Source organism: Dichomitus squalens (assembly GCF_000275845.1).
Source record: "Dichomitus squalens LYAD-421 SS1 unplaced genomic scaffold DICSQscaffold_15, whole genome shotgun sequence".
Taxonomy (NCBI): domain Eukaryota; kingdom Fungi; phylum Basidiomycota; class Agaricomycetes; order Polyporales; family Polyporaceae; genus Dichomitus; species Dichomitus squalens.
The window spans coordinates 105,719-133,635 of record NW_006766897.1 but is presented as its reverse complement, the minus strand read 5'-3'; the positions used below and the strand labels follow the sequence as shown (position 1 = coordinate 133,635).

The 27,917-nt window shown below is 59.0% G+C and overlaps 11 protein-coding genes across 11 annotated transcripts; 5 read left to right on the top strand and 6 right to left on the bottom strand.

The window, feature by feature from the left end:
- Positions 1-1,230, top strand: DICSQDRAFT_106148 (ferredoxin reductase-like protein; the record flags this gene model as incomplete). Its single annotated transcript, XM_007365917.1, has 3 exons — positions 1-579; positions 630-1,042; positions 1,101-1,230. The coding sequence occupies 3 exons, from the start codon at positions 1-3 to the stop codon at positions 1,207-1,209; spliced, it is 1,101 nt and encodes a 366-aa protein (XP_007365979.1). The 3' UTR covers positions 1,210-1,230.
- A 388-nt stretch (positions 1,231-1,618) lies between these two features.
- DICSQDRAFT_136722 (uncharacterized protein) lies at positions 1,619-2,915 on the top strand. Its single transcript, XM_007365916.1, has 3 exons — positions 1,619-1,911; positions 1,964-2,659; positions 2,719-2,915. The coding sequence occupies exons 1-3, from the start codon at positions 1,686-1,688 to the stop codon at positions 2,778-2,780; spliced, it is 984 nt and encodes a 327-aa protein (XP_007365978.1). The 5' UTR covers positions 1,619-1,685; the 3' UTR covers positions 2,781-2,915.
- A 126-nt stretch (positions 2,916-3,041) lies between these two features.
- Positions 3,042-4,730, top strand: DICSQDRAFT_106143 (uncharacterized protein; the record flags this gene model as incomplete). The annotated part of the gene is made up of 3 exons (XM_007365915.1): positions 3,042-3,577; positions 3,649-4,644; positions 4,697-4,730. 2 exons carry the CDS (start codon positions 3,042-3,044, stop codon positions 4,556-4,558), a joined length of 1,446 nt encoding a protein of 481 aa, XP_007365977.1. The 3' UTR covers positions 4,559-4,644; positions 4,697-4,730.
- A 347-nt stretch (positions 4,731-5,077) lies between these two features.
- DICSQDRAFT_106140 (uncharacterized protein) lies at positions 5,078-6,274 on the bottom strand. Its single transcript, XM_007365914.1, has 5 exons — positions 6,149-6,274; positions 5,928-6,087; positions 5,748-5,870; positions 5,604-5,682; positions 5,078-5,538 (listed from the first exon to the last, which is right to left on the bottom strand). Exons 1-5 carry the CDS (start codon positions 6,210-6,212, stop codon positions 5,356-5,358), a joined length of 609 nt encoding a protein of 202 aa, XP_007365976.1. The 5' UTR covers positions 6,213-6,274; the 3' UTR covers positions 5,078-5,355.
- Positions 6,275-6,613: 339 nt separating this feature from the next.
- DICSQDRAFT_61352 (uncharacterized protein) lies at positions 6,614-7,880 on the bottom strand (the record flags this gene model as incomplete). The annotated part of the gene is made up of 5 exons (XM_007365913.1): positions 6,614-6,941; positions 7,005-7,333; positions 7,454-7,489; positions 7,545-7,614; positions 7,681-7,880. The coding sequence occupies 5 exons, from the start codon at positions 7,878-7,880 to the stop codon at positions 6,614-6,616; spliced, it is 963 nt and encodes a 320-aa protein (XP_007365975.1).
- A 1,149-nt stretch (positions 7,881-9,029) lies between these two features.
- DICSQDRAFT_106134 (uncharacterized protein) lies at positions 9,030-9,814 on the top strand. Its single transcript, XM_007365912.1, has 2 exons — positions 9,030-9,420; positions 9,489-9,814. The coding sequence occupies exons 1-2, from the start codon at positions 9,039-9,041 to the stop codon at positions 9,689-9,691; spliced, it is 585 nt and encodes a 194-aa protein (XP_007365974.1). The 5' UTR covers positions 9,030-9,038; the 3' UTR covers positions 9,692-9,814.
- Positions 9,815-10,449: 635 nt separating this feature from the next.
- Positions 10,450-12,865, top strand: DICSQDRAFT_147223 (serine/threonine protein kinase; the record flags this gene model as incomplete). The annotated part of the gene is made up of 6 exons (XM_007365911.1): positions 10,450-10,829; positions 10,881-11,012; positions 11,149-11,218; positions 11,393-11,790; positions 11,845-12,178; positions 12,236-12,865. 6 exons carry the CDS (start codon positions 10,450-10,452, stop codon positions 12,863-12,865), a joined length of 1,944 nt encoding a protein of 647 aa, XP_007365973.1.
- Positions 12,866-13,353: 488 nt separating this feature from the next.
- Positions 13,354-14,803, bottom strand: DICSQDRAFT_61143 (uncharacterized protein; the record flags this gene model as incomplete). The annotated part of the gene is made up of 6 exons (XM_007365910.1): positions 13,354-13,518; positions 13,627-13,868; positions 13,932-13,988; positions 14,058-14,514; positions 14,571-14,647; positions 14,698-14,803. 6 exons carry the CDS (start codon positions 14,801-14,803, stop codon positions 13,354-13,356), a joined length of 1,104 nt encoding a protein of 367 aa, XP_007365972.1.
- A 284-nt stretch (positions 14,804-15,087) lies between these two features.
- DICSQDRAFT_106130 (PHP domain-like protein) lies at positions 15,088-17,081 on the bottom strand (the record flags this gene model as incomplete). The annotated part of the gene is made up of 5 exons (XM_007365909.1): positions 15,088-15,995; positions 16,051-16,130; positions 16,196-16,611; positions 16,680-16,852; positions 16,907-17,081. The coding sequence occupies 5 exons, from the start codon at positions 17,079-17,081 to the stop codon at positions 15,703-15,705; spliced, it is 1,137 nt and encodes a 378-aa protein (XP_007365971.1). The 3' UTR covers positions 15,088-15,702.
- A 1,426-nt stretch (positions 17,082-18,507) lies between these two features.
- DICSQDRAFT_61144 (uncharacterized protein) lies at positions 18,508-19,411 on the bottom strand (the record flags this gene model as incomplete). Its single annotated transcript, XM_007365908.1, has 3 exons — positions 18,508-19,014; positions 19,069-19,307; positions 19,366-19,411. The coding sequence occupies 3 exons, from the start codon at positions 19,409-19,411 to the stop codon at positions 18,508-18,510; spliced, it is 792 nt and encodes a 263-aa protein (XP_007365970.1).
- A 1,934-nt stretch (positions 19,412-21,345) lies between these two features.
- On the bottom strand, positions 21,346-27,749 carry DICSQDRAFT_155239 (uncharacterized protein). The gene is made up of 6 exons (XM_007365907.1): positions 26,032-27,749; positions 23,888-25,975; positions 23,274-23,829; positions 22,027-23,212; positions 21,928-21,966; positions 21,346-21,873 (listed from the first exon to the last, which is right to left on the bottom strand). Exons 1-6 carry the CDS (start codon positions 27,603-27,605, stop codon positions 21,632-21,634), a joined length of 5,685 nt encoding a protein of 1,894 aa, XP_007365969.1. The 5' UTR covers positions 27,606-27,749; the 3' UTR covers positions 21,346-21,631.
- Positions 27,750-27,917: the final 168 nt, after the last annotated feature.

Sequence of the window (27,917 nt, the reverse complement as noted above, 5' to 3'; positions counted from 1 at the left end):
ATGCTGCGGGCTGCCTCCCATCCTACTCGCTACCGCCCTGTGCTTGCTCCGATACACAGATATGGCTTCTCGCGGCAGTTGTCGACAGAGAAATCACCAGCGTTGACATCAAAGTCTCGTTCCACAGCTCTCCTAGTCGGCCTTGGAAGCGGAGCCCTCGTAGCCTCTTACTTTCTCTGGCCGGATCCCTCTCGCGCTGCGCCCACCAAGAGGAACGCCCTGCTTTCTCCATCGCACTTCACACCAGTGACCGTCACCTCCACAGAACCATGTCCAGACCCAAACACCCGCCTCATGACACTCGCTGTTCCACGGAACTCATTACCCTCCCTCAACGAGGCTGCTTTTGAGCCCATCTGGTCTGTTTACATCAAGGATGACGACATCCAGGTCGAGCGTCCCTTCACGCCGTTGGAAGGCATGGACAGTGAAGGGCGCATGAAGTTCTGGGTCAAGAAATACGAGAAAGGTGAAGTGGGCCGCTGGCTGCACTCCAAGAAGGCCGGCGACACGATAGAAATACGCGGTCCGCTCAAAACCTGGGCCTGGAGACCGGACGAGTGGGACGAGGTGGTCATGGTGCGTGCTTGGCTTCTCGCGCTCGAGTGCGCGAACTGACACGCGGTCAGATTTCAGGGGGCACGGGGATAACGCCCTTCTGCCAGCTCGTCTACAAGGAATTGCTCAGCCAATCCCCTCCGAACACGCAGACGCGCTTCACGCTGCTGCACTCCTCCCGTCGGCCGACAGAGCTCCCCCCGTCGGAGATGCTCGCCCCTCTAGTAGCCTATTCCCAGGCGCACCCCGACAGGCTCAGGCTATCACTCTTCGTGGACACGCCCGATGGTCCTGCGCATCCGGCAGTGCCTTCCTCTTCGTTGACCGTGGGCCGAATTGGAAGAGAAGCTATTGAACGTGCGACGGACTCGGGCGACGGCCATAGAAGCTGGTGGCGAAGCCTATTCAGCGCTTCGCCGAAGCCGAAACCACAGGAAGCTGGCGATGGAAGGAAGATCGTATTTCTCGTCTGCGGACCCGACCCGTACGTCATTTCTATCTGCTGTGGTGGTTTGATATTGACCTTTGGCGGCGATGTGAAGAATGGTCGCAGCAATCGCGGGACCATTTGGTCGGAACTTCTCTCAAGGGGACGTTGGTGGGTTGCTTGGGAATTTGGGATACGACAAAGACTCGGTGTGGAAGTTGTAGGGCTCACTACGCACAATACATTGTCCCATGATAGCGTGGGTTGAGTGCCTCGGTCGTCTCAGAGTTAAAGTCAGGTCCATCCGAGCTGATAGTAGGCGACCTTCCTGCATGGCGAGAGAAGTATGTCGCATGCAGTCCTAGTGCCGGACCTCGAGCAGACCGAAGTCGGTTGCCGCCAGGTCGTTGAGACAGCCTAATAACTTGTCGTCCGTATTTTCTTCCCTTTGAGCAGGTACTGCCGAAGGCGTCTGGCAGTGCGGGGACATCCGGGCCGATGCTCTTGAAATGACTGGGTAGGAGCGCAGGCGCCAAAGGAGTTACTAAGAAAGTCGCCATCCTCTGAAAACGACTCACATCCTGCTTACGGCCTCGGTCTTCCCCAAAGCTTACTCAGACACGTCTCCTCTCCTCTGTTCTCCTCTCAAAAGCGGCCTGTTGTCCATCGCAGTCCTTACAGACTTCCACCTCGTTTGGCGATGGCTCCTTCCGCAGTATACACTGCCCCTACCTCCTCGCAGGTTACGATCCAGGTGCAGGCTCAGGAGAAGCCTGCCGTCGCAGCCGCCGTTCCCGCAAGAGGCCCTGCACTCGCTATCGGCTCCCCCGCGACTGCGCAGGATGGCAAGTATCAGGCTTTGATCACATCTTTGGCGGATTCGCGCGAGGTTGAGAGGCATATGGTCGACAGGTTGCTCGACGGAGGTGTGTACATCAATGCTACCTGAGACGCCCGCACGGTCTCAATCGCTTCCAGCCACAACTCTCCCTCCCTCCAAGTTCGCATCTGTGCATGTCTCACTGTCCCCGCCTGAGTACGAAAACCTCGCGCCAAGGATATCCGACCTCCTTGCGCAGCTGCTGAAGGGCCTCGAGCCGCTAGGCACGCTCCACCTCCTCAACCTTGGCGCCTCCCTCCCCACTCTTCCCTCTGACCTCACCCTCGCCGGTTTTACCGTCCTCAGCGCGACGCAGGAGGGCGCCCTCATCGCGCAAAAGCCCGCACACACCACAGGGGCATCTACCTCCATCAAAACCGCTTCCGTCGCCGCACTCCCCCTGCGGCGGAAGGCAGACCCGGCGAAGAAGGCGTCGAAGAAGGCGCTATGGACGCTCAGCGCACCCGCTACGCCAACCATCGACGCGGAGAGTCTTCTGACCCCCGCGGACCGTGAGCGGCCAGCGGCGTGCGAGCCTGCGGTCCGCGGTGCACCCCGGCGGAAGAAGGCGTGCAAGAACTGCACGTGCGGGCTCGCGGAGCTGGAGGCAGAGGAACTTGCGCAGAGCAAGGTCGTGCTGCTCGACGGCAAGGTCGACGGGCAGGCCATCGAGGTGTCACAGGCTGAGAAGGAGCGTCTCGTGGCTGCCGCGGCGGCAGCACCCAAGGCGACGAGCAGCTGTGGAAACTGCTACTTGGGAGACGCATTCCGGTGCTCGAGTTGCCCGTACCGAGGTGCGTCTTTGGATATGTCTCTTTTTCTGCGGCCGCTGTTGATTCTCCTTGTTGCATAGGATTGCCCGCCTTCAAGCCCGGTGAGAAGGTGGAGATCGATCTGGGGATGGACGATATCTAATCCCCGATACCTGTCTGGGAAGCTGACCTCTTGGTATCCATATTTTTGTCGTTATAAGACACTAGTACTGTGCTAGTTAGATGTATCACAACCTTTGTATCTTTGCAAGCCTTTGAATCGTCAAACCATCCTCTCCGCGATCCTCGCATCCGCACTAGTGACGCGGTGCACGCGTCGCGTCTCGCGATTTTGTAGCGCCAAGCGCTCAACAGCGCTCCTCTCCCGTCTCCTCGTCTCGCTCCGTTTCGCCATCATTTGACGATGGACGATTTGCTCGACGAAAGCGCCCCTGAGGTGCCTAATGCCGAAAGCTCTACTGATGCCCTGCAGCGGCAGTCTCCCATTTGTGTAATATGCCAAACGAACGCCGCCATCTACACCTGCCCGCGCTGCAACCTCCGCACATGCTCCCTCTCCTGCTCAACGAAGCACAAGACACTAGGCGATGGTTGCTCTGGGATCCGCAACAAGGCCGCGTACGTGCCGATGAATCAATATGGATACATGGCCCTCATGAACGACTACACGTTCTTGGAGGAGGTCGGCCGCAAGGTCGGGGAGGTAGGAAGAGAGATCGTGCAGGGCGGGTACTCGGCGTCGGCAAACGGACCGGCAGGGAGAGGCGGGAGAGACGCGAGAGGACGCGGACGGGGGAGGGGAAGGGGCGGGGCACAGGCGAAGCCCGCGTCGAAGCGGGACGTGCTGAAGATGCAGCTCGACTTCCGGGACATCGAGATCGAGTTCCTGCCGAGCGGGATGGAGAGGCGGACGCTGAACCAGTCGACGTGGGACTTCAAGTGCGCACCGATCTCGTCTCTGTGTCTTTCGTGTGCGCGTGTGACGGTCCGGATGTGTCTGTTTTCGCTAGGAACAAAACCGCCCTCCTCACTGTCGAGTTCAGGTTCCACCCCCCGAGGAACGCGCTCGCGCCCCTTGGGCAGCCGCCGGACCCACCGTTCACACTCCTCGCGCACCGCATTGCGCTCGAGACCCCTCTGCTATCGGCGCTGCAAACACATGTTGCGGAGAGACATAAGTCGAAGAAAGAGAAGGGCGTCCCGCCATGGGTGCTCGCCCTCGCCCTCCCGGACGAGGACGTACCAGATTCCTTCGCCCCTCCTCTATGTGTCATGAGCACCTCCCTCGACCCTCTGGCGGCCCTCAACGCGAACCCACACATTCCCCAGCCAGGGCGGCTCCTCCGGGAAGGCTTCTACAAGCTGGACTCCAGCAAACCCCTCGGGGCCGTCCTCAAGCACAAGCACTTCGTCGAGTTCCCAACCATCAGCGTCTGGGAAGAGGACTCGTTCCAGGGCATCATCGTCGACGACAAGGGCGCGGTCGTGCACGACGCCGCGGACGAGCCCCGGCCCAAACGGCGGCGGCTGAACCCCAAGCAGGCGCAGAAGGCGATCAGCGGCCTGCTCGGCGGCTACGGCAGCGACGACGGCTCGGACGGGTCGAGCAAGGAGGAGCGCAACGGGATGAACCTCCTCGGGGGGTATGCGGGGAGCGACGAGGAGGAGAGTGGGGCGGCCGCGCCTAGCTCGACCTTCGACGTGGATGCGGACGAGTGGGGTGACGACGACGCGGAGGGCGAGACGGACGACGAGTACGAGGGGAGCCCGGAGGAGCTGGCTGCGATGCTGCAGAAGCTGCGGGAGGCTGGCGCGCTGAGGGATCCGGTGAAAGACGGCGTCCTGGGCGGCACCGAGGGTGTAGACGAGGAACAGGTCGATTGGGGCGAGTCGGGGGACGAAGAGGATGGCGGTAGTTAGCAGCCTGGATTGAGAGTTCGAGCCTTGCCTCCTCTTGCTCTCAAGGAGGAACATCGGTCTCGGCTGTACATATATTCTCTAATTTGGTATGTCTTATCCTGTCCAGCATATGAGAACCTGCTTATAACCATATATCAGACTACTTCAGCGGTTCAAACATCATGCACGCAGCACACTTACAACCTACCCATATGCTCATGCACTTAGTCTACTCCAGCATTCAGACACATCATTGCATACTTGGATGAATAACTTGGATTTCTCTGATCCATCTGGCAGCGCAGTAATGCTCCAAGTAGCCAGTGCTGAGTGCACGAAGGACTCTGCCCGACAGTCACAGCAATGCAGAAGGCACACTTCTAGCGTTGCTTCATGTAAGCTCTTGCAATCCGCTCCACGCTCGTCGGGGCGAGACTATGCGTATGACTGCACCAATTGAACGGATTGGAGTTGTTGTGGAACCTGGAGCAGTGCTCCTTGGAGTGATGCTCTTAGGACTAATTGACATGTGGGGTCTGGGGCGGCTAGCTATGTGACTGATACAAGTCTGCAGGAGCTATTGCTCCAATTGACCCAGCAGTCTACTACGTAAGGCTTCTCGAATGTCAGTTGCAAAGCAATGATCGCCAATGCAGTCCAGAAGCCGGATAGCGGGGGTTTGAGTGAGGCAAATTGCGGCTCCTGGCTTCATACATGGATTGGTCCAACAGTGGGTCCAAAGACTCCAGCACAATGCGTGCGATGTGTTCGCGGCTAGTAGCATGTAGGTCTTGGGCCGCTTGAAGGGTCGAACGATATCAGACATCCTGCCGCCGCAGGTCAAGCAACCCCTTCATCAGCAGCTGCACCTCGAGGACGGCATCGAGCGATTGGCTGAGCGGCGTCTCCTGCGAGTTACGAACCGGAGCTGCCGTCTTCACCTCGACCTCCCAGAGCGTATCAACGTGCGCCGGGATCGGCTTCCCGGTCTTCAGGTCCGACTACAACGCACAGCATTCACGTAAGCACGACGCCCTGTAGGGCCGCAAAGCGTCGAGATACTCACGTTTTCCTGCTGGAACATCTGGACGACGAGGTTCCCCCGCCTGAAGACATATCCCCTCTTGTATATCTGGGAACGGCGTCTGCCAAGCGATGGCACAGGGCGTCAGCACGAGCTTTCGGAGTGCAACCACGCTCTGGAACATACACGTAGCCTAGTGCGGACGCGAACGTGAGCGCGTCCCCGACGATCTGGCAGGTCGCCCAGGGACGCACGGTCGCCTCAGGGTGCACACGGAGGGACTCTGGCTTCAGGTACGAGTACATCATCCTGCGACATGGCGTGCATCAACTTCACCCGGAAATACAACAAGCTGGAGACACGCACCATTTCGACTCGGGGTCGAGGAGCTCCTTCCGGGCACGCAGGAGAATGGGCTCACTGCCCGCGTCCCGCTGGCTCTGCGCGTCGAACGGCTCGAAGACAATCTCCCGCGCATGCATCTGGTGTGCGGATTCGCTATGGAGCGTCAAGCGATTGAGGACCGCTAGAGTGAGGCATTTTTAGTCGGTGTTCGTTCGTCTGTTGGGTGCAATGTACGGGCAGACCTGCGAGGTCCTGAGAGAAGAATTCGCCAAAAAGCGCAACTTCGTACGCATGGGACGTCGACATAATGGGCGAGCCTCGAGGCCCGTGTGGACGTCCAGGTTGTCTGACGGGTCCTGAACGCCGTGGTGAGGGTTCTTATACAAGACGCGTATAGTCACACCATGAGGATAGTGACCAGCGCGCACCAGGTGCCGTGAGCAATTAGCGCTAGAACGTACCGTCCTCGAGCAGTCGTACAACTGCTTTGATGGCTAGGAGGCAAACATCGACGACATCGTACGCAAGCATACCATTCATAGTTTCAGAAAGAAAGCGTACAAAGGTACTAATAACAGAGAAGGGGACTGGGAATAAGATACACGGAGAGCCTTCAAGACCGATCGAACCCCACTCATCACTCGAACCACGAGAACAACCTCGTCCCCAAAGTCCCAATCAAGAACCCCCCACCCCTCTCGCATCAATCACTGCTCCTGCTGCACTGGCACCTGCATCGGCACCTCACCAGGGTTTGGCGGCTGTCCGGCCATGTGCGGCGGAGGAGGGATCGGCTCGCCCGTCGGACCGACGTTCATCGGGGGCGCCATCATCGCCGTGCGCACGCGGATGAGCATATGGCGATACCACTCCTGGTCCGCGCCGGCCTTCTCCTGCTCCTCCGTCGCCTGCTGCAGGTTCACGAGCTCCTTCCGCCATTGCGCGTGCCAGTTGACCTGCCCGTGCTCGTCGACCTCGATCTGCTCGTCCGGCCGGAAGATGATCATCGGCGGCGGCGGGAACGTCGGGTCAAAGCTAGCAGAGCCGTCAGCCTCGCGCTGGTCGACGAGATGCTGGAGCGCGGCGAGAACGTACGACGGGTATGGGGGTGGGAATGGGGGGGCGGCCGGGCGGCTGGGTCCGGGCTCGCCAGGGGCGCCCATCTGCGGAGGCGGGGGCACGAACTGGTTGCTGGGGTCGAACGTCGACTGCTGGTCGGCGCCTGGGTGGTAGTCGATGTCCTGGCTGTCGAGCGGGGGAGAGCCCTTGGAGGCACCTTTCCCCTTCTTCTTCCGAATTCTGTGGACGCCTGTTCGAGGGTCTACGTTGTCGTTCACAGTCCAGTACGAACCCTTGCCGCGGTCCGTAAGGGGTCGGGGCACTTTCTCAAAGCAAGGGTTCAGAGAGAGATTGTGACGGACGGAATTCTACAGAGAACGCAGAGTCAATAAATGGTTCGGTTTACGTATGTGAAGATTGAGCCCGAAACGAGATGCAGCCAGCCGAATCCACTCGGGAAGTCAAGAAGAGAAAGGATTGTAGCTCACCTTCCATCCGGGTGGCGCCGTCCTGAAATACGGGAACTGCTTTGTTGTGAGTGGCACTCTCGATATGCATTACACCAGACAAGACACGCACTCGTGACTCGATCGCATAATATATATCTTCCAGCAGTAGCTTCTGGTTTGGAGAGCCCTTGATCGCATATCTGAAATACACCAACAACCCATGAGCACGCTCATCTCGCGTCCGTCATCGGAAAGACGACGCGCACCGAATTAAGGTTGAGTACGGGTAGAACGGCTTGCTCCCGGGAGGTCCATCGCGTAGAGAGTCGAGGTTGATTGGGAGGCCACCCGTCAGATCGTTTGTAGTACTCGCATCGGAGTAGTAGTTCACGGGCTGAGGGGTCGGAGGTTGTCCGTGCATCATTTCCTGTGGTATTACGCCCATCGGCGGTGGTTGCTGAGCCATCGTGTCCGCCGGATGATGCACGTGCGATATCCGCTGGCAAGAAGGATAGCTAGGAGGGCAGCGGAGACAGGGAGAAGCAATACGGGGGGCGGGGAGAATGGGCGGGAGGGAGCGCGGGAGCCCTGGGCAAGTCCAACTTGCTTATGTCAGCAGCTTCCCAACGACGCACAGGCCACGTCCCCCGTGCGCGGCTGTCTGCTCATTATGCGCCATGGCGTATGGGATGCTGAACACGGCGGCGGCGGCGGGGCGCACGATGATGGCGGGAGGTGAGATCATTGGGTTGTTTGCGCACTCTCAGCCACGGCTCAAACAGCTTCATACAGCGACCAAATGCGAGAAAACCAGAGAAAACAAATTTGCTCCTCGCAAGCAAACGAATACACGTACAAACTGCCCACAACGACGCCACCACCGACGTCTCACCCCTTCGAACGGGATCATCTTCCAGTAGCTCTGTGCGAGCCCAAGCTACGGTTTCTGCTGTGTTTTCTGCGATTCAAACGGTCGACTTGTAGTCCTGACCGCCAAAGGGTGGATGGTTTTCCAAATGATCGCATTGCCGCCGAGTACTGCAATGAATGGTCAGATGCATCGGCTTCTGAGCGGTCAACAAACTTCCCTCGAAGCGAATCTCAACAAGCTCCGTCCGCCCTACATGAGCATACGTACCCATAGAGGGTCAAGATGCGCCCCACTCCAATGTTCTATTCCCTGCGATCGTGTCTGTATAGTGCTACAGATGCTTAAAGGATCTCAGTAGTGAGGCCGTCTCTCTCACGCTTTATCGTGTGTGGCTTGGGGTCATAGATAAGAGAGCTTAACGTTACGCGTCGCCAGATCTCCCGGATACGATTCTGGTTTGGGGTTCGACTTGACTGGCGTGGTGGTACACGAGCTGCTAGTCCGAGTGATGTCCACGGACGCAGTGGTGAGCGGTGTATATCTGCTCGTTTCTCCTCGGCATTGAAAGCTCGAGCGTCCTACTTATCTGTCAGAGGGGTTCGTGGACAATGATAAGGTTAACATCAAGGTGGGGTCTGGCGTTGAGTACGCTTGTTCGGAAGGATGCGCCGAATAGCCGCATTGCCGCATTAGGCATAGTGAGGTCATTGGGAGGATGAGTGCGGTGGCAGCGACGCAGGCCGTGCCAGTGCCATGTCCTCATCCGACGACCACGATGAACTACCCGTCGTTCACATAAACATACCCCGCCGATACTATCTCTTGCCTGGCGCTGCTGTTCTCACAGGCGTCACGATCGGTCTCTTCAGGGGCTCCCGAACCGCGTCCTTGAGGTTTCTGGCCGAGAACGCACACCGGACGCCCAAAACGGTGCGCGGGTGGTACCTGTACAACAAGACAAAAAACTACAGGGTCACTCTCGGAGGGCTGAAGGAAGCAGGCGCGGATGCAACGAAGCTAGGGCTGACAGCAGCGGCCTGGGTCGCGATCGAGGAGGGCTGCACCCGCCTGGGCCTCGACGACGTCCGGGAGGTGGCGGCCGGGCTTGGGACGGGAACGCTTTTCGGGGCTGTGTGTACGTGCCTCCTGTGTTCTTACAATAGTCCTGGGACGTCGGGTGCTCATTGGGATGCGGGGATGCAGACCGATTGCCCTGGACGGCATTCCGGCGCACAACGGTTTTGGGGGTACTGATCGGGGGAGTGCTCCGGGCGCTGCGGTGGAGCAAGGAATACTTGGAGGAACAGGTGCAGACACGGGCTCTCGCAGCAAAGGCTGTGACCACGGAGGGGCAGGAAGGGGTGGCGGGCGACACGCGAGACGTTGTGGACGCGAAGAATGGGTAGTATGTCGTGTTCGGGGCTAGTTCCCTTGACAATAACATCATCCCCGGAGTCGAGATCACAGCCGCTGGTGTGGAGTGGGATGGAGGAAGGGCTCGGGTATATACTTGCGAGCGCATGTTTAAGGAAGGCAGATGACGATAGGAGTCAGTCTTTCTCCTCCCTCCCGACTCCGAGTTATCTCTGCACGTTTCCGACTGCAACAGCCTATCTCTCTATCGTTCACTCTTCGTTAGTCTCGCTGTTCGCTGTCATCGTCGGCATCTACGATCATGCTCAAGTTCTGGCCGTCCAACGCCGCCGATCTGACTCCTAGGGCGGGGCCCAATGGACAAGAGCGCAAGAATCCGTTTGAGATGCTCCCCACCGTCCAAGCCCAGCAGCAGCAACAACAGCAACAGCAGGCCCCAGCGATGCAGGCTACGCCGTCATACCACCACTCGCTGCTGAGCACACCACAACACCTTCTCACACCTCCGCTTCTGGGAGGCCCAGCCTTGCCCGTCGTCAATGGCCCCGAGCCTCCGCCCCAATCAGGCCCCTTGACGCCCTCCGCGACGCCTCTTCCGTCCGCACTTCCAACCACGAGTCTCTCCCTTAATGCCCCCCTCTTCAACATGCAGCAGCCACCACCTCCCAAGCGTCAGCATTCAAAGCAGCCCGGCTCCGCCGGCTCTTCTTCCTCTTCCGGCTCCTCCTCGGCACCCAAGACCAACGGCAGGAGCACCCCCGCCTCGTCTGCGAACAGCGCGTCCTCATCGATGCAGCCATCGGGCCCATCCAAGGGCCAGGTCCACGTCAAGCTTATCCAGGCACGCGGCCTCAACGTCCGCTCCTCCAGCTCCCGTCCATACGTCGTCGTGCAATTCGAGCAGAACGAATTTGTCAGCCGCGATCCCACCGACGAGACGGACAAGGAGGTCAAGGGCGTCGCCACGACCCTCTCTCGCGTCTCGTCGTCCACCGCACTCTCTGCTCTTGGCGCGATAAACTCCAAAGCGAGCAGCAAGCAGGGGAGCGCGCGCAGCAGCGCACAGGCGACGCCCTCATCGTCGTTTGGATCCGGCAAGTCTCACTTGCAGGCAGCGCTCGGGGCGCGCATCAACGCGCACAACCCCGTCTGGAAGCATGAAGTCTCCTTGTGAGTACTCGATGCTGGTCTCCGTTCTCGCCGGTCGCTCATGGCCTACAGCGATGTCACCTCCGAGCAATCGGTCATCACGTTCAGCGTATACGACCGCTCGCTTTCCGAGCACGCGTTTCTGGGGACTGTCCAGGTCAAGCCGGCTCTCGTCCATGATCATACGGTTGATCAATGGTACAAGTAAGCGCAACGAACTACTGTCAGTCAAGCGGCTGTTTGACAATGCCCCTTTCCTCCCCACCCTGCAATTTTCATCCCTGTTCCGTCCGATATGCAACCCTCGTTTGTCTGGCATTCACTCCGTGCTGCGCGTCAGGCTGCAGCCGTTCGAGAGCGAGGCGGTCAGCGGGGAGATGAGAGTGCAGATTACATTCGAGGCGAACCAGGTGGGCACATGATTGCGCCTCGTCCTCGCGATTTCCGTCACTGATGATCTCGCTTCGCTTTACGTTCCGCGCCCACCCTTGGCCGGTTACTCGACTACCGATCACACGTCCCCACCTTTCTCACGCTACGCGTGAATTCGGCCGCCCATCATGCGATGACGAATCGCCCCGCAGACCAAGCGCGCGCTCACCCCGCGCGACTTCGAGTTCCTGAAGCTCATCGGGCGTGGCACGTTCGGCCGCGTCTTCCAGGTGCGGAAGCGCGACACCAAGCGCATATACGCCATGAAGGTCCTGTCCAAGCGCGAGATCATCGAGAAGAAGGAGGTCGCGCACACCATCGGCGAGCGCAAGATCCTGCAGCGCTCGCTGGAGTGCCCCTTCCTCGTCGGCCTGAAGTTCTCGTTCCAGACGGAGACCGACCTGTACCTTGTCACCGATTTCAAGAGCGGCGGCGAGCTCTTCTGGCATCTGCAGAAGGAGACGCGGTTCAGCGAAGAGCGCGCAAGGTTCTACATCGCGGAGCTCGTCCTTGCTCTAGAGCACCTCCACAAATACGATATCGTATACCGGTGAGTGCGCCGGTAGGTGCGAGCAGTTGTATAGACGGCTTATCGTCTGCCCAGTGATTTGAAGCCCGAGAACATCCTCCTCGACGCTACCGGTCACGTCGCCCTATGCGACTTCGGGTTGTCGAAACCGGACCTGCGATCCGACGAGCTGACAAATACCTTCTGTGGCACGACGGAGTACCTCGCACCAGAAGTCTTGCTGGACGAGCATGGATACTCCAAACTCGTCGACTTCTGGAGTCTCGGTGTCCTCCTGTTCGAGATGTGCTGCGGATGGAGTCCGTTCTACGCCGAGGACACGCAGCAGATGTACAAGAACATTTGTTTCGGCAAGATCAAGTTCCCCAAGGGTGTCATCGGCGAGGACGGGAAGCAGTTCGTCAAGGGGGTAAGTTCAGCGGTCTCTTGTGTGCATGAACGCAGCGTCTCACAAATGTGCCCGCAGCTGCTCAACCGGAATCCCAAACACCGTCTCGGCGCGCAACGCGATGCTGCAGAACTCAAGGAGCACCCGTTCTTCAAAATGATCGACTGGGACGCCCTGTCCAAGAAGCAGCTCACGCCGCCCTTCAAGCCCGTCGTCGAGTCGGACGAGTCCGTCGCGAACTTCGACCCCGAGTTCACGACCGCGGACATGCGCGAGGTCGGCGTCATGGACATGGACCTCGACGAGCAGGACCCGTCGGACAACTGGGTCGCGATGTCGCAGAGCCTGACGAATAGCACCATGCACACGCCGCTCGGGCCGCTCGGCTCGGACAAGCCAGACAGGCCCGCGGCCGCGCCCAAGGGCATCGAGATCGCGAAGACGAAGAAGAAGCGGGACGAGGCGCCGCCGCTGACGAACTCCGTGCAGGAGAAGTTCCGCGGGTTCACGTACCACGGCGAGTCGATCGTCGCGCCCCCGTCGGGCATCCTCGCGGAGAAGGAGCCGGAGCCGGAGCCGGAGGAGGCAGTCGACGAGGGGACATACCCGACGACGGACGACGATCTGGACAGCGACTCGCCGGCGGGGCGCTATTCGAGGCGGAAGGACGATGCGTTCAGCGGCTTCGACGAAGATATGAACCTGTAACTTCACCCTCGACAACTCTTGCGCTCTCCCCCGCCTCCCACCCAACGTCGCCCGGCTGCTGTGTGCACGCCATGCTTCCCGAATACTAATGCGCAGTCGTCTATGCGACACCTCACGGACCTCCAGTACAATGTTCTATATCTCATGGCCCAATCCCCCCGCTCAGTCGGTGTTGGTATGTCTCATGTCGGCCTTTCTCCCCATTCGAGAATATGTGGCCTTTCCGCACTGTTCAATATAACAATACTGTATGCCCCGTATTGTACATCAGCGCGTACTTCGCGCACGCGTATCGCATATGTATGCCGTGTACAGCCAGGGCCCGTGTAATAATACCCTCCATTCCTGTAGTCATAAATGCAACATTCTCTTCCCCTTCTATATGCTGCTGTGTGGTCCAACGATGTGTCATCTACGCGAGTTAACTCTGGTATAGCGGGTTTATCGCATCTCTAAGGTGTCGGTCGGGTGCAATCGAAGCGTCGTCTTCACCAGTCGTTCAAGCTCTTGCGCCCAGGTTGGGAGAGGTTCATCCCACCGCGAAGCAATGGCGGCAGGACCTTCCCACCAATGATCGTCTCTCTTACTATCGCATCCACCTCGTGAGGAGTCACCCGCCCGTACCACACCGATACGCCCCTGGGTGTATTGATCTGCGAGCACCATCGTACGTTAGCCCCCGCTCGCATCGCCCGACGTACACGTAATAACAGCAGCTCTCGAGTCGACGGACGGGGAGAGAGAAGGCACGGCAGACTCACGATGACGTTCCCCGCGTACTTGTGCCCGCCGATGTGCGAGCAGAAGAGGATGAGCGCGCGCTTGTGCTCGGCGTGCGCGGCGTCGACGCGCTGCAGGCGGCGGAGCACCTCCTCGTGCCGCTCTGTGTCGGACGTGATGCCTGCGAGCGTCGGGTCGTCCTCGAGGGCGGGCCCGGACACGGACGGGTCCTCGACTTGGTGGTGCACTTCCCAGGCTTCGCGCTCCAGGGCCTGTGTCAGGGCTGTATACAAAGATGCGGATGAGGGTCAGCGGCCAGTTGGGGGGCCGACGGCCAGGGACGTACAGTGTTCGAGCTTCGGGGCGGCGAGCGCGCAGCGGTTGTCGCGCCGCTTGTGGGAACCTGTACGAGATGGCGTTCGGTGAGTCCGGCGAGTGTGTCACGGACAGAGGGGAGATTGGTAGGACTGACAGAGGAGGATGACGCATGAGTACGGCAGTATCCAGGACTTGAGCGAGCCCGCTTTCTCCGGCGGAGGCGGAGCGAAAAGGGGCAACGACGGGCTGACGGAGTGCTCATATAGCGCCTCCGCGCCCGCTCGGGTTGGCTCGACTTCCGTGAGGACCTTCCAGTCCGGGAACACGAGCACGGTCTCCTTGCTATGGTCTTCGGAGACGGTTCGGTGGGAGCCGTTTATAATCGTGACCCGTTTGAGCTTAGACGGATTGGCATTGAACACTCCCGCGACGGAGGGGCCATTGCCGGACTTGTCTTCCGCCTTCTTCGACTTGGATTTGTCTTTCCCCTTGTCCTTCTGCTTGTCTTTGTGGCCGCCGCCTGATGCGACGTCGGAGAAGTGGGCCGCGAGCGTGCCCGCGGCGTCCGTCACCTCGCGGACCCAGTCGGTCTTGCCTGTAGAGATAACGATCTAGCCTGAACATAAGCCCGTGTTCGTGTAGCCTTGAAGCAGACGCAGGGACATACTTGACGACCATAGGGCTTGACAGAGCCCAGCATGTCGGTTTCTCGATCAACATCGAATTTGGGATACTCATCATGACCTATTCCGAGAACGTGAGCGCAAAACTCTAGCAGATGATATAACGAAGACGCAGTGATCGCCTCTCGCCTTCATCGCAGGGGTCGGGACAGGCTCTGCAAGGAACGTCGGACACAGGGATGTCAGCGCCCTGCAGCTGGACCTTCGTTTGATCCATGTCGGGGTTGTGTCCAAGAGCGAACGCGACCACTTTCCGGAAGGCGCTCATGGTGTTGGAGAAACTCCGAGGCTGACCTCGATCTTGGGTCGGGCTGCGCCTGGCGTGCTTGCGGCAAGATGGCACAGAGGCGGAACTATATAAGATGATGGCCGGCGGTTATGGCGGTTCGTGGGCATGGCCGTCAATAGGATGTCGGACATCATCGAGAACGATGAGGGCGAACGGCAAAGGTAGATTACGCAGGTCTGCGGCTCGCGGGTCAATAACAAATTATCAGATAAGATCCGACTAAGCCACTACGCATCCGAGTCATCCAACCATGTCATGGACCAATCAGAGACGCTTCCCCGGGGACACGTTGTACGCATCCTGCAGCCTCGCCGTCCTCCTACCCACTCTATCGCCGTGAATTCATGTCACAATGTCTATGGTCCATCTCTTTACACTCTAGTCGTTCCATGTACCCTGACCATGCTCCTGGAATCCCAAGTAGCTCATAGCAGCAGCCCGATCGTCCCCGGGTAGGTACTAGGTATCCGTTGCAAAACCCATGGACGGGCTGTCGGAGGCTCTGGTCGAGCGATATGTTGCCCCTCTGGATCAACCATGCCGGCTTGCGGTGGGCGACGTATCCTTCGGATCGGTCAATTTGCGGGCCTTCAAACTGATATTGTGTATGGTTGCAAACTGCATGCCGTATTAATGGTACAAATAGAACGCTTTTGTGCCAAACTTCCTTGACAGATAGCCATATTATACGCTTAATCCATATCTTCTCTCCAATCTCCTCTCGAAGTATCTGTAGTAACATGCATACCAGCGAAGACATGCTCAAATCCCATTGTTGCGCGCCCCGTGCCCACGAAGAGAAGACATTCGTCCACGACGGACTCGGGTTAACCTTGAGACAGCTTGTTCTTTTTCTTCTTCCTCGCACCGCTCTCCCCAGCGGTCCCATCCTCCTTCTTCACCTGCACAGCAGGGCCTGGTCCCTTCTGGGGACTCTCCTCTAGAGGTCGCTTCTTCGCGTTGGCGAAAAGCTTAGGTGGCGTAGACTCCTCCATTTTGATTGGTCGCTGCTTAGGCTGAGATTCACCACTGCCGGCTCGCGGCGGGGTAGTGCCACCAGTATGAGACGGTATGACGACCTTTGGCTCGGAGAATACTGCACGATATGTCCTTCGTGTTTCTGCATAGGCAATGAATACGAGAACGAGGAGGCATCTGGGCACGTAAAGACGTACGTGCACGGAGGACGAGCGACTGAGCTACTTTTGTTGAGGCATCATGCGCGACGTCTTGCGATACGCCAAGAACGCTGATCCTGCAAGAGTAGTTAGTGTGCACGAAAGACGATGCCTTTGTGAAATCACAGGGGGCACAACGCACAAGTTGGCAACATCGCGCGGAGCGCGCAAGTCCCCTTCGCTGAAAACGCCACCGCTCACTAGGATGCCTTTGCCCTTCGTCACACGCACGACTTCTCTTGCGGCTGCCCACCAGTTCCTCTTCGCGCCAGCACCGCTCTCGCAACCACTGGGAATGGTCAACGCGGGATCGCCGTCACCTCCAAGTGCGCCGACATAGTTGATTTCGAAGACGGCACCGTTCTTTAGCGCGGCTCGGACGAGGGTATGCTTGAGATTAAAGGGTAACCGAGGTAGGGTGAGCGGCAGCGAGATGATGTGTGTCGTCAGAGGCGTGGGTTGTGTATGCGTGAGACATGCAAGCGAAAACGTAGCCGCAGTAGTAGGGACGAGGGCAAGCAGGTCGTAGGGTGCGAAGAGGGCCGCGTTTCCGTTCGTCTACAAGAACGCGCACGCAAGAGGGTTCAGTACTCGACTCTCCGGCACACAGAGATGCCCCAACGCACCAATCCGAAGCCTTTCTCGCTTTGCTCATCCAACACTATAGTCAACCTCTTCAAGTATACAACCCCTGACCTCTTCCGCAGCTGTGGTAGGAGGGCATCGAGCGTATTGACGAAAGTCTTCGGGTCAACCTTCCGCTCTACTGTCTGGTTGAAGGCAAATACGGTGTATCCTACTAACAGCTCTGACAGTCAGAATAGAAGAGAGACTTTCTGGACACGGTACTGACAATGCACTAGCAGATCTAGGCGATTCTCTATGGCGGCAACTTGGGCAGGGGTGAAGGCTGCAGATACTGGGATATTCTGATCCTGCTTTCCTTTGCCTTTTTTGGATGCAGACGCAGCTTGCGCAAGCTGCTGTTTTGACAGGGTAGGAACCGGGACATTGAGATCTGAGAACATGTTGCGATTGTATGAGTACAGTGGTAGCCTCAGCCGCCCACGCTCGCATCACGGGCGCCTATAAGTGTCCACCCAAATAAAGCAGGTCTTCAAGTTCGTCCCCTTCAAACCTTACAAAAATTGAATTCGTGATAGTTGTTGCCAGCTTTGCAAAGGGCCACGATGCTAGGGGCGGATTGAGCCTCGAATAATTACTAGGCGACTCCGCTGATAGTAGTGAAGTGGTAAGTAGCCTCATCGGACTTCCTCCGTACTATTCAACTCATGAGGATGTGAAATGCTATGTCTCCAGCTTGTGTCTAGTCTGTACGGCTCAACCTCTGTCCTTCCAAAAGCCATCCGTGATGCAGCATGCAGGGAAGATTTAGGGTTGTGGGGTCCGACTTCCGGATAAGCATGTCACGGACAAGAACATCACGCGTATTCCTGCATTGTGGTTTGGAAGCATGTTTGTGATATTCGGCGCGAAGAATCGACGGCATCTGAACAACCCCGCTGCAGACTCCCGCTCCCCAGGACCGAGCAACGTAAGAAAGGGAGCGGAAGGAAGTAACCCTCACATACGCGCAGCCTCCCACCTCCTCCGCTAATCTAAACAGTGCAGCGTGACAAGCCTCTAGGGTGCAGGCAGGCAGACCTCGAGGTCGGGCCCGCACTATGAGTACAAACATGTCATTTAGAAGCCATCAACACCCTCGGTGCCAACAAGTGCCGAACACTGCCTCCGACTTCCATCGGAGGTGTTGGAAGCGAGACAGGGTTCGAATGCAACGCTGCGCCACGGCTGGGCGCGTGGTCGGCGACGACGCCAACCTGTGAACCTCACCCAGGAACACGCTCGCTGTTGGCAATGCTGAGAAGGACAACACTGTCAAACATCTGTTAGGGGTTGCTCAGCGGCCCTGGACATCTTGGTTTCTGGATATGCGCCGTGTTGCTGCCGCCAAATCTAGAGCATCGTCCGCTGTCGTACGTTATATACGGATGTTATCGAGATCACGTCAGTAGTTCAGGAAGCTACCCACACGGCACTCAGGTGGTACGTACATGACATACGTGGAAGAGCCTATACGAAGTCGGCATGAGGTATGATTAATGCATCTTCTCCCTACGGTATCTAGATCAATAAATACACGATGAGGAGAAAAGCTGACAGGCGCGAGTAGACGAATCGTCGCAAAGGAGTACTGTGTGATCGTAAGGATACAGATTCCGGGTCGTAAGGCTATGTTATCACTGGGCATAGAAGATGGGCATAAAGAAGAAGCACGAGACGCAAACGATACAAAGCATGACATGACCGTGGGGTCCGCTCGTACATAGTCCCAGCAATGTGCAAGTGGTTCCATAGACGCCGCATACGCGACGCATTCAGCAGGCAGACAGGCAATCAAAGCGAGGCGAATGTTAGCGACACCGACGTGTGTCAACGCCCGTAATCATCGGCCACGAATGGTGTGACGAGCTCGTACACCTCCGCGTTCCGGTCCCTCTGAGGCTTGCTGCCTATGCCCACGAGATTCTTGAGTCGCCGACGCATGCCCACGCGCTCAGGGGCGTCATCCAACGCGGCCCGATCGTTCGGGTAGAATTGGTCCACGTACTGCGCCAGACGCCGCACGCCGCTCGAGCTGTCACGTATGGCGTCGCGCGCGTTCTCCAGCGCGGACGCGAGGTAGGTCGCGAGATTGGGGAAGCTGATCGGCAAAACGGGAAAGGGCGCCTCGTTGCTGGCGGGTATGGTGTAGAATTTCGACAGGGGAGAGTCTGCGCCGTCGCGGAGGAACGCCGGAAGCTGCGAGAGGGTATAGGAGAATGGGAGGGTATTCGTATCGCCGTTGCGGTACTTCCATCCCGTGGGCGCGTTGGCAGGAACGGGGTGATCAATCGTCATGTACAACACTGTGTGCCAATCTGACGATGCGTGGTGAACCTGTGTCGCAGGGAGTTAAGACGGGACTGATCGCAAACGAAACAGAGAACAAACCTTGACAAATGACACCACTATTCGCAGCTTCATTTCGGTCTTCACAACCGCTAAAGCTTCCATAGTTGGCTCTAGCCGCGTCCCGCTCAATCTCGCCATGAGCTTGAGTAGGTTTCGCCAGCTCGGCGCTCTGATGTGGAATGGCGGACATCGACCATATGGCAGCGCGATGACGTTAGGTATCACACCATCAAACGGTTTCAGAGATGAACTGATAGAAGGAGTGCCAAAGCCCAGAGCTAGAGGTCCTGTCAGCTACTGAAGGCGGAGACGCTGAGAATGGGATATCCGACTTACACAGTCCGGCTAGGAGCTCAGTATCCAGGTACTGTGTGCTTGACATGATCTCGACACCGTGCAAGGAGGAACTCGGAGAGCCCGATTTCGAATCCTCGACAGACTCTAGTGTTGATGACGCCGTAGAGAGCGGTCGCTCAGATTGCGAGCGCAGCGCCTGGGGCGTGAGAGAGGGGACTGCCAAGGTCGCGGCAGTGGGAAAACTCTCCCCGACAGACTGCGAGCGACCCAGGGTTCTTCCCTGGTCTGGAAAGCTGCCCTTGGGCGGGATAGGCTTTTCGGATATACTCCTGTAAAGGGAGTTGCGACCTGATGAAGACCCTGGTCGAGAGGAAGAACCATCTGAACCAGTGCCATCGACGGAGAAGTGAGCGGCGACAGAGGGGTTGTAAAACCCGGAGGTTGGTGGAGGCGGTGAGGACACCACATCCTCATACTGAGGTAGACCCTGCTCGGGCTGTGGAGACCCTCCCGAATTCGCCGAGACAGAGGGTGAGCGAGATGGTGAACGCTGGGTTTGGCTCGGACTCGGCTGCGGTTCCTCTTCTTCCAGCTCTTCTTGAAGCTGGCGCGCGAGAGCCTCGTCTGCAGAAATCTGCTCTGCAATGTACGCGTGTTGGCTCACCCGCACCTTCCTATCTTTGTGAGCCAGCCGTAGTGGTGCCACGGAGTTATCAGGGCTAGAACGAGATGCAGTCGGAAGCGGCGCGGAGCCCTGTTCCGGGAAAGCGGACACCGATGGACCCTGACGGTCCGGAGGCGGGAACGACACAGACTGGGAAGGGCTGATCTTCAGTGATTCCTCGAGTGCGCGAGCGATCTGTTCTTCCTCGGATAGCATCGGCTGGCCCGAGGTTTGGGAGAGACGCGTCTCCTTCGAAGAAATCTCTAGAATGCGGTTCATGAGCGCGGCATCGTCGTTACGCTCATCGGATAGCGGAAACGGAGGGGCCGAGGGTGCAGGGCTAGGCTCGGGAGAAGAGAAGTACGAGCTAGTATAAGATAAATGGGACGGGGAATTTGGAGAACCAAGAAGCGAGGATGAGCGCGGAGGCTTCGGAGGCAAGGGAGGATGCTGTTCAGCAACAGGCTTGCGGGGAAGCGGGGGTGGGGGGTCAGTCCGCGAATGTCGCGGAAAGCCATAGGATATAGTGGGCTCGTTCTGGAAGAAGAAATCGTTTGAATGAGATCGAGGAACTGAGTACACAGACTGCCGTCCAGGCATTAAGCTCGGGGGGAGTCCAACCCGAGGTTGTGGGAACGCGGGAGGCCCGCTTGTAGACCCCGGCGGGGTTCCCGGACCAGGTTGTGGTTGGGGGAGCGCGGGGTTGTAGAAGCCCGGCATGGCGGGAGCTCGCATTGCAGGCACATAGTACGACTGACTCTGCGCACCAACGAAGGAGTGCGGATGGTTATGCTGAGGAGGAGAGTGTGGTCCAGCTGAGGGGTAGTGCGGATATGGACCGGGCTCTCTCCAAGGTCCAGGAGCTGCCATAGTTCAGGAAGAGTAGGATGTGCCAGAGATGCAGAGGCTAAACGATCGAGGACCTTTTGTGAGCCAGCAACGGAGCAGGAAGCAGGTAACGCGGTAGCAGCATGCAGTCGCGAACCAAAGAGGCCCTGGGAGGTGCAATTGGGCGTGGCGCCGGGTCCCTTCGCATCATAAGCGCATTGCCAATGCCACCACCCACTTGCTCACTTGTCGTCGCCGTGCGCCCCCAATGACTGCAGCATCTCGTCTGTACAGCTTCGCGCCCTTGACACTGCTTTCTCGATCACAGACAAAGAGAACATGGCTCGTTGCGTCGAGATCGGGTGTACAGAAGGTGCAGGACGCACGCACTCTATGTATGTAATACGTACTACACTCGACGCGCAGCCGGCGGACCGCGCTCTCCACTTAGATTATTGGCATGCGAAAGCCCGGCTCGATTCCATCCGGTGAAGTGTTTGCCTCGACCAAAACAGGTAGACGAATGAAATTGCCAGCCGGATCGCAGCGACGATATTTGATAACACAATAGGTCTAGCTTACAATGCGCGATAGACAACGAATGCAGGGACGGTCGGCAAGGGGAGTATGGATGGATATTGCAATGTGTGAGTGATATGCATGATATGATGCGAATGACGAGAACGAGATGAGAATGAAACGGGCGTGACGCGACATGAGCAGTTGTGTGAACGAAAACGAAGCAGGAGAGTCGGATTGATGATGCAGAGCGATGGGGTTCGTAAAGAAAGGCCATAAAATATATACCAAATGTCACCGAGCGGAAGTCAACCTCGTGCTCTGTCCACGCCCTTGCACCGTGGACGTCTTGAAGCCCAGCTGGCGCATGGCCGCAACCAGGTCAGCCTTCTGGACAGGCTTAGCGAGGTAAGCTGAGAAGAGCTCCTTGCACTCCGCGACCTCGGCTCCGCTGTACGCACTGACAGCAATAATCGGTGTTGTCGAATTCTTATTGTTGGTACTTTTTATATACCGCGCGGCGCCTTCGCCATCAACTGTGCATGTCTGGTTAGACAGATGTCAATCGGTAGTGGAGCTGGGTAACATACGAATAGGCATATGCAAATCCATGAGGATACAGTCAAACTCTGTTGGGATTATGGTCAATGACCTCAAACTCGGCTTTGCTCCGTGAGAGAGGTACTCACTGATATCACCCATGGCAACACTGATGGCCTCGGAGCCGTCCGCGACGACGATACACCGGCAGCCTAGACGTATGAGCAGCGTCTCGATGATCTTCGCAGTGATCGGGTTGTCTTCCGCCAAAAGGCACGTCACCGCCCGGTCGCTGGGATCCGGGGCGCGCTTCAGGTCTATCGACGCAACGGATGAAGGCGGCGTCTCGAACTGGACTGGGGTAACAGGCACCGCGTTCGACCAAGAATCTGAAACGGAGCCGTCGCCAGTCGTAGATACCGATGCTGTGCGGAGTCGACTGGGCATCGAGTTTCGACGCGAGACGTCTCCTTCAAGGTGGTTGAGCTTGAACCGCTCGACTGCGCCGAACTCGGACGGTTTGCGCGCGTGGCTGCTTGCGCTACCGGGTGTCGGCGGCCCGCGCGAGACCGACGAGGAGATGGAGGACGTCGACGTCGCTGGCGAGGGCGGGTTCGTGGGCAAGGGTGGCTTGGAGGTGTCGACTGGAGTGACGATGCTCGTGGGCTTCTTGAGACCAACGCGACTGGAGATACTACGCCGCCTCGAGTGGATATTGGGTGGCTCCGAGAGCGCATGCGTCAGTGGCGCGAGCTGCTGTTGGCTGGTCTCGGTCTTCAATTTGCGGATCATATCATCGTTTTCCTTTTTCAGGACAGGCAGATTCTTGAAACTGAACGACCCGAAGTCGTCATCAGAAGGCGAGGCAGTCGCTTCGCGGGTCAACGTCACTGGGGCGCTCGCAGGCGGGGCCTCAGGACTAGCACCGGCGGGTGCACCAGTACTATCCGACGTGAACTGCTGTGTGAGCGACGGTTGCTCGGAGTCGTGGAAAAGTTGCAGGACCGCGCCACGAGGATCGAAATAGTCAGTGGATTCAGGATCAGTGACCTGAGGGATGAATGCAGCCTCCGTCGTCGTAACCTTATCCCAATCGATCCCAGCGAAGAAAGGATGTGCCTTGACCTCATCAGCGCCATTCGCCCCAAGACGCTTGGTCGGGTCCAGTGTCATGAGACGCTGCATGAAGTCCTTCGCTTCGGGCGAGACCTCGACGTAGTCCTCGTGCCATTCGATGTGACCTGAGAGAATGTTCTCGAACACCTTCTCTGGAGTCTCGTCATGGAAGGGCGGGATCCCATAGAGGAACTCGTAGGTGATAACACCCAGCGCCCACTGCAATGGAGAGTCAGTGTCTTGAAGTGGGAACAGCCCAGCTACAACTCCGATCACTCACCCAGTCGACAGCAGCATCATCTCCCCTTAGGCCCAGAATGGTCTCCGGCGCGAGGTAGTCCGGCGTGCCCACGACCTTCTGCTCACCGGGCGGGGTACCACCGGGAGTCGGATGCGATCGCAAGTCGTTCGTGAGTTCGCTAGCGAAGGATTGCAAAGGGCTATCGGAGAGCTGCTGCCTGGTGTTGCCGCTCCTGCGGAACGACAAGAAACCCGAAGCCAGAGACTCCGACCCGCTCGATTCGCTCGGGTCATCTGTAAGTGGGAGATAAGGGGAAGACCCAGGTCGAGGAAGCGACGGTGTCCTGTGGCTGAAGTACGAACCTCCACCGGGCATGAGATCGGCCGGGAACATGGGCGAGGGCGCCATGTACGCCGAGTCGATCGAGGGAGGTCGTGAATTTGGGCTACCTCTGTTATGGCCACGGGCACCTCGCTGCTCAGGGACCAAGGGGGCACGGGTCTGACGACCGAGGAGACCGATCCTGCTGAGACCAAAGTCGGTCAGCTTGAGATGACCGTGTTGGTCAATGAGCAGGTTGTCAGGCTTCAGATCACTGCAGAGATTTGCGTCAGCACGAACATAGGGAAAACCCCGCATGAAAGGATCCCTACCGATGCACGATACCGCGCTGGTGAAGGTAGTCCAAGCCCAGGACGACCTCAGCGATGTAATTGCGCGTCCACTCCTCCGGGAGCGAGCCAAGCGACTTGATGAGCGCAGCGCAGTCGCCGCCGTTCAGGTATTCCATCACGAGGTACAAGTTCTCCTTGCTCTGGAACGTGAAGTACAGCTTCGCGACGAACGGCGACTCCGCCTGCTTCATGAGGATCATGCGCTCCGCCTTCACGTTCGTGATCTGGTTCTTCGCGATCATGTCCGCCTTCTTGAGGACCTTGATCGCAAAGTAGTCCCCCGTCACCTTCTTCTTGGCCAGAAAGACGGAGCCGAACGCGCCCTTCGAGATGGGCTTGATGATCTCGAAGTCCTTGATGGACGTCGGCGTCGTCCTGGAGAGCGGCGCGACAGAGGGGAGACGGGGAGACAACGGCTGACCAGACATGGACGCCGTCGGCGAGATCAACGGCTGTGCGGTCGAATGCCTGCGATGTGATCTGCGCGTGCCCGCGTTGGACGCGTCCTGAGGGGACACCATAGGAGACAGCGGGGGAGTGATGAGCAGCTTGGGCTCGAGGTTCTGAGGCGAACGTCTCGTCCGGATGGTCACATGGGAGACAGGCTCGTTCAGGTCGAGCATCGGCGGCTGTTCGTGCGCGACGATGGGCGCGGCGAGGGCCAGTGGGGACGATATCGAGGAAGGCGTGGAGCACCGTGTCTGGTGCGTAGTGTTGGTCGCGGCGGTGATCGCCTGGGGCAGATGCCAGTACATCGGCACGGGGACGGCAGAGACAGAAGGCAGGCTGGAGGGGCTCATCGTCGACACAGCGGGCGGAGGCTCGGGCGCAGGGTTGAACGGAATGGGAGACGCAGGCGCGATCGGCGTCGGGTCCGCAGAAGACTGCTGGCCAGTGAACGCGTACTCCGACGTCGTGCTCGAGTGGTCGTCCTCCTGCTCGCCCTCGCCCTCCGGACGGTCCTCGCCCCGCTCGTCCCGCTCGTCCTCCTCCCCAGAGCACTCCGCGTCCTCCGCGTCCTCGCCCTCCCAGGACTGCAGCGTCCGCTCGACCTTCTCCTCCCACTCCTGGCGGATCTTCTCCGAGTACCGGATCGTGTTCTGCATGCGCACCACGTTGTCGATCTTCTGGCGCATCACCCGCTCCGCGTCCTCGATGAGCTGCGTGAGCGCGGCGTCCTCGATGGACGGCTTGTTCCAGTGCCGCACCTGCGCCATCTTGCGCTCCGACGTCGGCGACAGCAGCCGCTGGCGCTCGATCGGCTCCGCCGACTCGTCCTCCTTCAGCGCCGGGATCGACACCTCCACGCACGTCTGCAGCACGTCCTCGAGCTGCTCGAGCACCTGCCGCTGCATTCGCTTCACGCTCATCCGCTTCATCTTCAGCGGCGCGCGCAGCAGCTGCAGCGGCGACGACGAGCTCGGCGACGTCGACGGGCTGAAGATCGGCATCCCGCGGTACTCGGGCACCGTCATCGGCGAGCTGCGGTCCATCGCCGTCTGCAGGTCCCGGATTGTGTTGCGCAGCTCCGCGATCGACTCGTTGCACTCCGCGATCTCGGCCTCCAGGCGGTGCACCTCGCTGCACGTCTCGTTGTGCTTCTCAAAGTACCACTGCGGGACGTTGCACTCGCAGATGCGGCACAGTATCGGCGCGGTGTTGATCGGCCGCGCGAACGGGAAGGGCGTCACGGGCTCGAGCGCGCTGCGTTCGCCGAAGCCCACCTGGGTGGCCTCCGCTGACGCAGGATCATCGCCGACGTCACCTGTCTCGAGCAGGATGGAAGGGGGCGCCTGAAGTACCTCGGGGGAGCCGACGGGCCGCACGACCCACATAGTGTGCGTCGGCTGGCCGTCCTTGAGGTCGACCATGAGCAGACCGCTGCCCTCCATCGGCTGGTAGAGGTTGGACGGCTCATCGCTGCCAGCTATCCGAAGCTTGAACTTGACCTCGACCGTCCGTGAGTCGTTCTCCTGCAGGCGACGTGTGGCGTCACGGAAGACGTGCCAATCCGAGGGGGCGAGCAGCTTCGACACGCGCGTCCCGAAGTAGTCTTCAGGGTCGGTGCTGAAAGGCGTACCTGGTGAGATGCTGCCAAACGACCGTTCGAGTGAAACACGTACCCCACCACGCCGCGCCACGCGTAGTTGATCCAGATGAAGTGGTCGCCGTCCAAGCTCAGCTCCATTACGATGTTCTGATTCTGGGCGGTCTCAGCCTGCAGCCGCAGCCGCTCCGTCGCAAGCACGCGCGCGGACTCGTTCGTGCCATCGAACTTGGACGCAGTGCCCTTCGCGTGGTCCGAGTCCTTCTGGGGCGTCGCCGCCGATGACGAGATGTCCTTGGTGGCCTCATCTCGCGAGCGGCGGTTCGCGCTCGCGGTCCGCGACATCCGCAGCCTGTTCTCGTCCTCCGCGGATAGCTTGAGCGCGTTCTCCTGATCCGGCCGCGCCGCGAGCGTGGGCGCGTTCGCCGGGATCTCCTCCTCCGCGGGCTTCATGACGAACGTGAGCGGCTCCTCCTGCTCGTCGTCGTTGTCGTCGAAGTTCCAGAACTGCTTCTCGGCCTCCCACCACTCGACGACGCGGCTCAGACTCGCGATGGCGAGGAGCACCTGCACGTACCAGTTGCGCCCGTGCCAGTCCGGGTGCTCGTCCCACGCCTTGCCGATGTTCTGCACGCGCTGGACGAGCGTCTCGCACACCTTCGGGTTCGCGGTGAGCTGGTTGATGGACATGTCGAGCACGTCCGTCGCGACTGCGATGATCTCGTAGAGCGTGGTCATGATCGGGTCGATGGGGTCGTCGACCAATATGCGTGATGATCGGCGGTTGGACGAGGAGTCGGCGTAGCTGGAGCGCGGGAGGGGCGAGCGCGAACGGGACGTGGACCGGGAACTGTGTCCAGAGCGGGGCGGGCGTGCAGGGATGTGAATGGTGCGGGACAGCCGGCGCGAGGCCAGGCTCTGGCCGGCCCACTGTCCCGAGCGCGAGGACTCGCCCTGCTTGCGCGGACTGACCGCCTCGGGCGGCGGGGTGGTCACCGACGACGGGCTCGACGCGCCGGTGTTGGAGGCGACGACGTTGATGGGACGTTCCCTGGGCAGAGTGGGGTGTCGACGGAGCGACGAAGGGCTGGTCGACGAGACAGACGCTGTAAGGAGTCCCGGTGACGAAGCCCGGTGGGTCAGCGTAGGATGTTCGGGACGGTCGTCGTCGAGAAACGCACGTTGGCGGCTGTGCCCATGACCCTCGGGCTCTGCCTCGTAGCCTCCATCCGAGCTGACTTCGTCGAACTGCAGGGCGGATCGCAGCTCCTGGGGCTGGAGGACGAAGGCCTCGCGGAGAGGCTCGATATCGCCCGCCTGGGATTCGCGATCGCGCTCACGCTCGTACTCCCGCTGCTCGCGCTCCTGCTCCTGCTCGTGCTCGCCCTCCCGGAGCCGTTCCTCGAAGAAGGAGGTTATGGAGTTGGTGACGCGCTGGAGCTCCTTGTCGCACTCTGCCTTTGCGGCCTTGAGGCGACGGGTGACATGTCGCCTGACGAAAGGCATAGATACCATGTTTGAACCGGATCCATGAGAGTTGGCTGCGCTGCTGGTGCTGGGCTGAACTTGGATGGGATTGTTGAGGACGGTCTCGGGGCTGAATACAAGCGGACTTGGCGGCTGTCGTCGAGGCACGCTCGAGTCGGACATGTAGATGCCGTGGTCGGGCGCAAGGGAGGGATGGTCGTGAGCAGGGTGTGTGTGGTGGGGATGGGAGAGAGTGGGCTGTGGGACAGAAAAAGAGAAAAGAGGAGAGAGTGGTTCAGTTGAGGATTGGCATGAGGGAGCGATAACGGGATGGGCGGCGGTGACTTGGAGACGAGGAGGAGGGATTCAGAGTTGGTCTCAATGAGCAGACTCGCCCTTCCGCGCTTAACTCCCTCTAGACCATCGGCCGCGCCGCACTTGATTTCTCACACCCTCGTCTCCCCTTATTTTCCTCGTTTCTCCTGCATAGCGCGC

Bases quoted from the DNA above. Each gene is read 5' to 3' on its own strand.
- DICSQDRAFT_136722 (XM_007365916.1), top strand. From the start codon at position 1,686: ATGGCTCCTTCCGCAGTATACACTGCCCCTACCTCCTCGCAGGTTACG. The intron at 1,912-1,963 runs GTGTGTACATCA...AATCGCTTCCAG, and splicing joins CGACAGGTTGCTCGACGGAG to CCACAACTCTCCCTCCCTCC. The intron at 2,660-2,718 runs GTGCGTCTTTGG...CTTGTTGCATAG, and splicing joins CTCGAGTTGCCCGTACCGAG to GATTGCCCGCCTTCAAGCCC.
- DICSQDRAFT_106140 (XM_007365914.1), bottom strand. From the start codon at position 6,212: ATGTCGACGTCCCATGCGTACGAAGTTGCGCTTTTTGGCGAATTCTTC. The intron at 6,088-6,148 runs GTCTGCCCGTAC...GCCTCACTCTAG, and splicing joins CTTCTCTCAGGACCTCGCAG to CGGTCCTCAATCGCTTGACG. The intron at 5,683-5,747 runs GTATGTTCCAGA...ATCGCTTGGCAG, and splicing joins GCGTCCGCACTAGGCTACGT to ACGCCGTTCCCAGATATACA.
- DICSQDRAFT_106134 (XM_007365912.1), top strand. From the start codon at position 9,039: ATGTCCTCATCCGACGACCACGATGAACTACCCGTCGTTCACATAAAC. The intron at 9,421-9,488 runs GTACGTGCCTCC...GCGGGGATGCAG, and splicing joins AACGCTTTTCGGGGCTGTGT to ACCGATTGCCCTGGACGGCA.
- DICSQDRAFT_155239 (XM_007365907.1), bottom strand. From the start codon at position 27,605: ATGTCCGACTCGAGCGTGCCTCGACGACAGCCGCCAAGTCCGCTTGTA. The intron at 23,213-23,273 runs GTGAGTGATCGG...TCTCCATTGCAG, and splicing joins ATGATGCTGCTGTCGACTGG to TGGGCGCTGGGTGTTATCAC. The intron at 21,874-21,927 runs GTATGTTACCCA...AGACATGCACAG, and splicing joins GGATTTGCATATGCCTATTC to TTGATGGCGAAGGCGCCGCG.